The sequence below is a fragment of the Saccostrea cucullata genome, unplaced genomic scaffold (genome assembly GCF_032062105.1).
Source record: "Saccostrea cucullata isolate Sc308-1 unplaced genomic scaffold, CSIRO_AGI_Scuc_v1 ctg5100, whole genome shotgun sequence".
Classification (NCBI taxonomy): domain Eukaryota; kingdom Metazoa; phylum Mollusca; class Bivalvia; order Ostreida; family Ostreidae; genus Saccostrea; species Saccostrea cuccullata.
In genome coordinates, this window is record NW_026930358.1 from 31270 (window position 1) to 42051 (window position 10782).

A 10782-nucleotide genomic window follows, 5' to 3' on the forward strand; every position below is an offset into this window, starting at 1 on the left:
TTTTTACTTTTAAATATATATATATATATATATATATACAGTGGACCCTCATTTATCCAGACGCTTTGGTTCCCAGTCAATATGTCCGGATATGTGAAGCATCCGGATATCTGAATCACCACTTAAAGAAGACAAAATAACATTTAAAAATTTCGCTCCGTTGAAAGATCGTCCGGATACTGAAGCATCCGGATATCTGGCGTCCGGAAATCTGAGGGTCCACTGTATATAATGTAAAAGTGAATTATGTAAAAGTGAATTTCTTTGTTGTGCTTTCTATATTAACATTTCTTCACTTAGGGCAGTTATGTTAGTTTAAGAGATGTTGTAAATTGTGCTTTATAAATAATAATTAATTTCATTACAACATGTATTAGTAACAATCCTCTGTTAAAACTTATGTCCAAATAACTGTATTTCACTTCTTTTCTCAATGACCGTGTGGTGTAGGGCAGCGCCGCGAGAATTCCGTCGGCATCGAAAGCAAGTTTTTTGACTTGTCTAGATAGCCGAGCGGTTTAGCGCGCTGTCCCTGCACTACTAGGAGACAGATTCCGAAGGTCGAGAGTTCAACCCCGGGCTGGGGCGGAAGTGGGTATCCATGTAAAAGTGAATTTCTTTGTGCTTTCTATATTAATATTTCTTCACTTAGGGCAGTTATGTTAGTTTAAGAGTTGTTGTAAATTGTGCTTTATAAATAATAATTAATTTCATTACAACATGTATTACATGTAGCAACAATCCTCTGTTAAAACTAATGTCCAAATAACTGTATTTCACTTCTATTCTCAACGACCGTGTGGTGTAGGGCAGCGCCGCGAGAATTCCATCGGCATCGAAAGCACGTTTTTTGACTTGTCTAGGTAGCCGAGCGGTTTAGCGCGCTGTTCCTGCACTGCTAGGAGACAGATTCCGAAGGTCGAGAGTTCAACCCGGGGCTGGGGCGGAAGTGGGTATCCATGTAAAAGTGAATTTCTTTGTGCTTTCTATATATATATATATATATATATATATATATATATATATATATATATATATATATATATATATATATATATATATATATATATATATATATATATATATATATATATATATATATATCAAAGCAAACGTTTGCTATTTTCAAGTATTGACAGATTATAATGACTTTTTTCAATCTATTTCTGAAATTAAAGAAATCTTTTTAACCTGAATTTCCGATAACACACACCCGTCTAAAACCAAAGTATCCGGCAACATCCACCATCTTAACGATAACATGTTTTCAAATAACACGAAATTTAAATGACTGTTAACTAAACCTTAATCTTGAGTTTTATATCATTTTGTTGATCTAAAGGTATATGATTGCCCATAGAATTAATAGACCAGTTTGTCAGTGTAAAAAATTTGGAATTCTACAAAAGTTAAAATGTGAAGTCATATTCCGAATTTTTTGTAAAATATCATTTAAAAGAGCTGTAGATATTCTGGAAGAGACTGATTTGGTTTGTGCTTTTTGCTGCTGAAAGTGTAATCAATTATCTGTCATAGATCACCAACTTTGTTTGTTGAATTAGAAATTTAATGTTGAAATATAAAATTTAACATTACCTACATTTTCTAAACATTGCTTTTTTTGCACCGAGTGTCCGATAATAACCGATCGAGTAGCCGATAAGGCGTTGAACAGTTTTTTTTTTTATTTTAGTACAGTAGTGATTTCTTTGTGGTAGAAATGTATTTCTCGCATAATCACCAGTGTAAGATTGACTTGTCCGGTGTGAGACAGCAGTGTGAATTTTTTTCTGTCTTTCACTTTGTATTACTACATCACGAACGATAACGTGAACATAACGTCTTTATATAAAGAAATTGTAACAATGTAAAACAATATTACACATACATAAAGTGTTGTCATTTAACATGTTTAACTTATTAATATAAACCTATTTTCATTAGTAATATTGTCGTATTTTCAATTTTTAAATGGCAATTTTTAGATCGCGGAATGATATTTATTTTACACTTTCGGATAGATAAGTTTTTTTATTCCCAGTTTTTATCTATCTAATTAATTATAGACTTGGCTACTGTTTTAAATTGACCTTACTAGCAGACTACTATGTGCTAAGATATGAAGCCTTGACCATGATTGAAACTTGTTTTATTCCCTGTGCTTGGATTTACCATTATCTTGTACTACACCATAATTGATACATTAACTGTTCAATCTTTTCAAAATATACATTACTCAGATAGTTACTGTCTTTAAACCACCAAAGAATTACTGTAAAATACAAAGCTGCATCAATTGAGATAATACACTATGACTCCCTGGAGCTGCCTGTTGGCAGAATTCACAACATAAGAAAAAATGCATATTTATAACTTTTAATATGCAGACAAGGAAAACAGACAATAAATCAAAATATAGTGGAAAAGGTGGGATACAAAAATTTTGTGGGAAACTGGGGAGGCGGCCAGTGTTCCAATTTAACTACCCAATGTAGGGGACCCACCGGGAGCCCTATGTGAACATAAGTGCTCAGAGCCTGAACGAGTCACCGCGTTCTGAGGAGGGTAGTGATGCCTGCCCTTCTCGCCCGTCTCCTGAGAGCTACCTGGTATGATGCATGAAAGGGAGGACCCAGTAGACTGACCTACGGTTGCTCCCCAAAGAACATGCCCCAGCCTGTAGCATCCCCTCCCTAGGTAGGGAGGTGGATGAGGCACTAGCAATGGACTAGCTGTGAGCCTCTCTATTACAATTAACCTTTAAGTACTGCCTTTTGTTACTAACTTTTTTAACCAAATTGATAGTAAACATAACATATGCCCCCTGCTTTATTAGCAGGTGGGAGGAAACAACAGGTTTTCGAGCAGAATTAGTGATCAGCTACCGCAACGCACTCCCCGTCCCGCCACAGACATTAACAATGTCCCCCACAAAATTATAATAATGTTCTATATTTAACATAATAAGTAAATTATTAAGCGATGAATGTAAATGTTTATGCTCTAACCGTCCATGTGTTTATAACTGTTTGCACATAGGGAAAGAAATAAAATTTAACCTTGAAATTTAAACCCCAAGAGGTCAAAATCAGCTGGTGATATGTGGATAAGAAGGAAAGCGGATTTTATGTCAGATTTAGCCAATAATGTGTCAGTTCCCAAAGAAGCTTTAATATCTGCTGCCTCATCAATGCTTGAATAGTTAACCGAGCAGGCCATAGGGTCATTAAAATCATTGATAGAACTTCCTTCAGGATATGAGAGGTGATGAATTAAACGCATATCACCGTCCTTCTTGGGGACTAAACCTAAAGGGGAAACTTGTAAAAATACAAAAGGAGGGTTTTGAAATGGCCCTGCTACTCGTTGTAGCGCTACCTCTTTTCTGATTTTATTTTCAGCTACTGACAAATTTTCGTATAAACTACTGAGATTTCTGCATTCTCTGCCATCGTTGGCCCTGATAGTGTAGCCTAAAACCAAAAGAAAAAACCCTGAAGTAAAAATTTGGCATGTTTATAGCCTTCCAAATGTTTTGCCAATGAGCTAGTTTTTACAGGTGTCTGCCCTAGTGAGTAAACTGAGCGATTGTTTTGAGCATTTAACTTGAGGGTGTTTTCCTCCGCACTGGCTACACATGTGGTTATACCTGCATCTGGGGAAAAAGGACATGGTTTACCAGCATTGTAAACAAAACAACAACCCCCCAGTTTGTTTGCCTAATGGTACTTTATTTGAGTAACTTGCTGACTTTAACTTGTGTGTGTATTTCCAGCTGATACATACATAAGCCAGTATTCAGAATTAACTTTCCTCCATGGAGTATTAGGTGAAAGGGCTTTGCGTATACGAAACTGCTCATCATACTTGTACCAAGTACTGGACGTACTTGCTGCCAGCCGAATGTCTCTGATATATTTTAACAATTCTTGTGCTTTAGAACTAAACTTTTTTAACATAATGCTAGTAAAAATAAAAAATGCTGAGGTCCATTTCTCTATAGGTAAGAAAGTGTTTTTCTTTGGGATAGCAACATTTTAGGTGCCATTCCTAATCAGCAGGTTGCCCTGAGAATCAAAATACTCTAATTCTGCAGCTGATTTTAGGAGCAATGACAAATCGATAAACTGACCTTCCCAAATCTTATTTCTTAGTTTATTAGGAATATGGGCTCCTAAAGTATCAACAAAACTTAGCTGACATATTGGGTTATTTTGCACATGTTGGACATTATCTTGTAATGTGACCTGAGACTCACTGGGTAACTCTAATTCTTGTCCGGTACCAGTATTTGTATGCGTCTCATGGCCCGACAGGGTCGGCTCTGCAGGAGGTGGGAGAGGGAGAGGGTCCTCCGATGGACGCTGTGTTTGCACCGCCGGGTGGGGACGTTTCTTCCTGCCTCTACCTCTGGCCGCTGACCCGATATCATCTCTGCGCCGTTTATTAGCAACAGTTCTTTTATCTCTTACTGGGGACATGATTTTCTTTCCGTCTGTATTGATCTAGCCACTATGCTTGAATGTTCCAGAAGATTCTAGAAAGTTCCGGTTAACAAGGGATGGATAGCTCGTTCCATGTTGAGACCGAAATGCATGGTGGTTAACTTGTACCAAACATATTTCGTAATAGCACCTAAGCAAACCTAAATTAATTTGTACTATTTGATATTCATCAAATAATTTTGATTATTTATAAGGATTGAATTTTTCTTTATCAGTTTACACTACGTAAAAACCATTTTCAGGTACGCTCTCTCCGATGGTGTATTTAGACTTTTATTTAGATGGAAAATTTAAAAAAGTTTTTTAGCCCCATCATGGCAACATCATTGACAGGCCGTTATTTTGGATACCCCCAGTAAATAATGCGAGAAAAATAAACATTCGTTACATATTTGTGTGGGAACAGTGAATTTCCATCTAGGGTCAAGATTCACGGTCTAGGACTCGGCAAAGCCTCGTCCTAGACTGTGAATCTTGTCCTCTCGGTGGAATTTCACTATCTCACACTCGTAGTTATGAATGATTCTATTAATATCCAAACAAAATGCATGATGGGGGATATAGGAATTTCCTTGACCGTATGTGCGTCTGTCTAGCTGTCTTTCTATCTATTGAAATGTGTCCGATCCATATCATTTTTACGAAGGAATATTTTTAGCTTAACTTTCTTTAAAAAATACTCAGCAGTGAAGCAATTACACATATAAATGTACATGCATTTAAATAGAATATTTATTCATATATTTTAAAATCATGGCATCATTCAATTAGGGACAGAGAGGCTCATTTTAATATTCAAAACCGGTAACAAACGATGTTTTCTCAATAGTAGCAGAACAAGCCTAAACTGTAACATTCCAAAGTTGTGTAGATGAAGGATATGGAAATAACGAACAGTATTCAATCTCAAAGTCCATTAAACAAATATACAAAATAAGAGCAGAGCAAACACGGACCTCCGAAACATCAGAGGTGGGATCAGGTGCCATGGAGGACTGAGCATCCCCTGCCGACCGGTCACACCCGCCGTGTTATACAAAATAAGAGCAGAGCAAACACGGACCTCCGAAACATCAGAGGTGGGATTTTAGCATATAGGTTGGTTTCTAGGTTGAGGATGACCAAATAAATATTCAAACAAACTTTAAAAATCTTCCTTTAAACACCATGGTATATATTTGCATTAAAAGGTTGATTCACTGACAGGACTGGGTATTACGCGAGGTTGCTGTGGTACTCAATAAGAGGTTAGAATTGTTCATGGTATTTAAGAAGGGAAATCTTTCTCTTAAGAAATGCTGAGAGATCTCGATATCAGGGCCAACATAACTCAAATGAGCATCGAATCCCTCGTGCAATTCTTTTCATCCACTCACAAAAGGGTTGGAAAGATAGTTGAAATGCGTTTGTCTGTGTTTTTGTACCAATTGTTCTTGTACGAACAGAAGTGCCGTATTCGGATCGGGATGAATATTGAATGTTGGCTTGATTTATAGATAATTATGCTCTTTGCGAAGGGGTACTTTGCTTTGTGATACCCTTGTTTTCATTACATTTTACAAACATCTTTTTCTATTTCAGATGAACATGGCATTTTTAAAAAGAAAAGCAAATTTATTCGTCGTATTAGTGATTCTTCAGACATCAATTTTGTTTGCTATATACATGTACAATACATTAGATCTTTCTGTGAAGGAGAGAAGACAGTCAAATGTCAACCAAAATTTTAGTCACGCTAAACTGAAAGAAAGAGGATTGAAAATTTTTGATGAAATGATTGATCTTAACATAACAGATGCATACAAGATAAGGCAAACCAGAGACATTAATTTCAGATTCGATCAGTCAAACAGCAGAACTATGCACAACAATCCATCCTTCAAAGATTCAATCTCAAATGTCAATGAAGCCTTACCTTTCTGCTCGTTTTATTTCAATGAAGATGAAAAAAAGTCTTTAAGCAAAAAAGTTGCCAAAGCAAAGATTCAGTCTGTTTACATCATATATTTAACTCTTGATGTTGAAAATAACGAAGAATTACAACAAACGAAGCCCTTTTATATTGATGATCTTACCAGTTGGCAAATTGTGGATATATCAGAAAAATTCCTGGAAGAATTGCCTATTGATTTCGATCTTATCACATTAAATCTCTTTTGGGTTGACGATGAAATAATAAAAGACCACATAAAATTAAGGAAAAACATCACTTCCTGTCAGATAAATCCGGATCAAGAAGAATTGATAAAATCCATTGAACGCCTACTATGGAATGAAATTCTGGCTAACAGTACAAGTTATCTGTTATGCAATAGACGTTATGTAATAAATGGTTTTCGGGAATTTATCTACTACCTGACGACAGTTTGGATTGGATATGATCTGGAGTGTTCTGCTTGGCCAAATGAAAGAAAAACTTTAAAGAAAACTCTACCAGAAGTAATAGCTATCTTTTGTTACATTCTTTCATTTCAGTTTGTTTGGATATTTTCCGCCATAGATGTAAAGTATAAAAGAATTGGAAATAAGCTTGTACCGATATCACGTTATAGTAGGGACAAGAAATATGATTTCACGGAAGAAACGGATTATCAAGAACATGATAGACCATGTGGAATTAAAAGAATACTCTTAAAATTATTCTATGGTAAATGTTGTACAAATATTACTTGTTTAGGTCGCGTTATATATGCGGACATAATTTGTTCCTACACAAGCATGGTATGGTTGAAATTCTGCAAATGTACACCTCCGCGCAGATTAATTGCTCTTATATGGTTTTTTATTATCTTTCCTTCTGGTATCTATCGAGTAATTGTACGTTATCGTATGTATGATTCAAATTACGATAAAAATTGGAATGCAATTCGTACTAATGAGCCCTTTTTCAACTGTTTGAAAGACAAATCAACTGCTTTGATTTTTGACTTGTTGTATGCCATATTTGTTCCTGGTTTTTATATATCTTTTGTTGAATGGTGTTACAAACATTATATAAAAGATAACATCCATTTATTTTCCTGCACAAAGCGATGTTTCTCAGAATTTGACGAATCTGATAGAAATTTCACAGGAATGAATAATCGATTCATATCTCGAGCAAATATTCTTCAAAGTAATGTTAAAAAATCATGCAATGAAAAGTGTAGTCGGCGCTGCTGTGTTAAACACTCAGTTTGGTTTATCGTTGATTTTCCTTTGCAAATATTATTGAGCATTTTCCCCTTTTTTTCATTTACGTGCCATTTACATTTACATTGTTTCCGACCCTTTTTTTGGAGTTTAAGAAACAAATGCTTATCATGTATTTCTCGTGGAATAGGTGTATTTTTTTGTCCTCTTTCATACCTCTTGACATACATTTTTTTTTATCGCCCATTGTTATCATCATTCACTTTTATACTGCGGTTCGTTATGTATTTTGCTTTTGTTACTTTGGCCATCAGAATTCACCTTTTCAGATATACATTAATTACTGTTATGGCAATCGTTTACTTTGTCAGATACCTTGTTGAAATTATCAACATGAAATCTGAAATACTTAAATATTTATTTAAATATATAAGAAAAAAGGAAAAGCATCACGCTGGTACACAGACCACTGAAGTGTGTCAGATATGTGCTGAAAGAGTAGAAAGTACCACGACAAAATCTAATCTAGAATCTAAAAAACTAGAAAGCGCATCAAAAAGCAAAACCTCCACGAAAACAAAAATGGAACCAAAAACTTTTGACGCCGATATACCGATAACCACTATTAAAGAAGAACTTTATAATGAGGTGACGAAAAATCTTTTATTTGCGAAGAGAAAAAAATATTTTTTTATCATGAAAAGCTTTATTGTTGTAGGAATTCTTGTAGTTATGATCATGATTTTTTATTATAGTGGAGCCTCTAAAACTGCCCGTAATTTTAAAGAAATGCTTGAGCTAGTCCTATTTTTGATAAGCCCATTTGCTATCTCCTTGTTTGTAAAAACAAATGACAAAGAAATTCTATCAGAATGTGACAAAAAAGATATTGAAATTGCATATGACGAGTTTGTAAATGTTAAAAATGCATCAAAAGCATCAGATCAACCATTATCCAATCCACCAACCCCCACTCCAAGAACATATAATTCTGCATCCTGCCCAATATTATCATTTAAACCACAATCCATTCCAGTTACAACCACTCCAACAGTATTAAGAACTAAATCCTGCCCAACATTATCAGGTCAACCACAATCCACCATCCATTCCATCATTCCATTACCATCCACCCCAACATTATCTAATACTGGATCTTGCTCAACAACATCTACTCCAGCATCATCTGCTTCAAAATCAACATCATTTGATCCAACATCTTCTGAAACAGCATTCAGTACAACATCATCAAGCACAACACCATATCATTTGTCTACATCAAAACCTAGTTCAAAGGCAACGCCAGAACCCCAGAGTGAAATTTCCCCGGAAGACGTAACTGAAAAAACCCCTCTGATAACAACTTCTTAACAGAATTTTAAGAATGATATGAAAAGAAAACCCTTTTCAACCATTTCGAAGTTTAAGAATTTGAACATAAATAAGTTATATTTCAAAACTAGTGTTTTTCATCATGGACGTTCTAGATCTGTGGCCAAAGTTTTGGCATAAAACAGACATGCCAACACCTTACAAACGAATGTAATTCGTCCTAACTTCCCGTATCTGAACAGTTTTCTCTGGACCAGTAACTGCACCCTTTAATGTTTAAAATCGGAATTAATAAGCATATGTCTAAAATAGAAGGAATAGTGTTTTAAACACTTTTTAATTGATAATTTCTCATGTCAACTTTTTTGTAATAACTTTCAATATTAAGATTTTGTCAAAGATCAACATGTCCAAAAAATATTTTTACAATATCCCCAAAACTATATGAGGTATAAAGTTAAAACTTTTACATTCTATAAATGTTTCATTGATTAACAGATAGAAAGTATCACTTGATAAAAAATAATTGGAATAATATTACATGTAATTGAGAAAAATTCTTTTTAAAAATGCATAATTTTTCATAAAATATACATAATTAATTCCGTGCTCTTCGTGAAAAACAAAACATGCTTATCAATGAAGGGCAAGTTGGAATTGGATAGCCTCTGGAAAGTTGTTCTCCCTGTTTATTTTGTCTAAATAATAAGACTTGAAAGTGAAAGTACATTGCAAATAGCAGATTCTAATGTCAATGATTAAACGTTGACATACTCGTCGCAGTGTGCGCTGAGTTCAATTTGGGGAATGGTTGGAATGGAAGATTTTTTTTTAATTTAAAATTTCAAAGAAATAAACGAGCATTCATTTGATACACATGTAATAATAGTCTCTTCTAGGGTGATATATTGGATAGCGATGTTCATTATCATGCGACTTTTTTTTCATTTTCAACCTATAGAAGGATGTTATATATATATATATATATATATATATATATATATATATATATATATATATATATATATATATATATATATATATATATATAAATTCTTACATAAATAGAAGCCGGAAAATAAAATTAAAAAAAAAAATACTATTGAAAAAACAATTTAATTATTACAGAAATAAATTTAAATTTCTAATGTGTTGTCATTTAATATATTTCATTTATACTTAGATGGAACAACTTCAAATAAATAATAAAGTAAGACAATGAAACTTGTTTTGTTCATTTTGTCATATCAAGATACGTTGTGAATACATACCGGCATAATGTTGGTACATCTGTTGTAATTCCGATGAATTCTGCGAAACATTGTCTGGCAAAGTCAATCAACACAAAATCATTACCTTTCATACTAGGATCTCGACATGGTGAAGGAATGCCTGCAAAGCAGAAAATTTCAATTGTATTATTGAAAGAAAGTTTAATGATATTTAGGTTTTTTCAGCAAGATCCTGATTTTGTATGATGGAGTGTCCTTTTTATGAAGAAATTTAGATGAATTTATTTGTATCTAGTTACTGACTTATTTTTATTGTATCTTATACACAAAGTTAAAATTCAAATATGTAAAAATCTGTAAAATTGTTCAACTTTATTTGGTATTTAAATATTCCTCATTCTACTATCTTTCTTAAAACTCCATTTAATATGTTTTTTTTTTTTTTGCAATTGAAAGATCTTTGAAAAACTTTGAAAAAAAATGATTAGAGATTTTCATTTCACTTATATGACATTGATTTCTTTTTTACTTGCTTTCGAAATCAAGTACTGTTTTATTTTTCTTTTAGAAATAGCCATTCC

At 33.9% G+C, this 10782-nt stretch overlaps 1 protein-coding gene across 1 annotated transcript; it reads left to right on the forward strand.

Moving 5' to 3' along the window:
- Positions 1 to 6170: 6170 nt before the first annotated feature.
- Positions 6171 to 9008, forward strand: LOC134283814 (uncharacterized). Its single transcript, XM_062766292.1, has 2 exons — positions 6171 to 7332; positions 7828 to 9008. The coding sequence occupies exons 1-2, from the start codon at positions 6171 to 6173 to the stop codon at positions 9006 to 9008; spliced, it is 2343 nt and encodes a 780-aa protein (XP_062622276.1).
- Positions 9009 to 10782: the final 1774 nt, after the last annotated feature.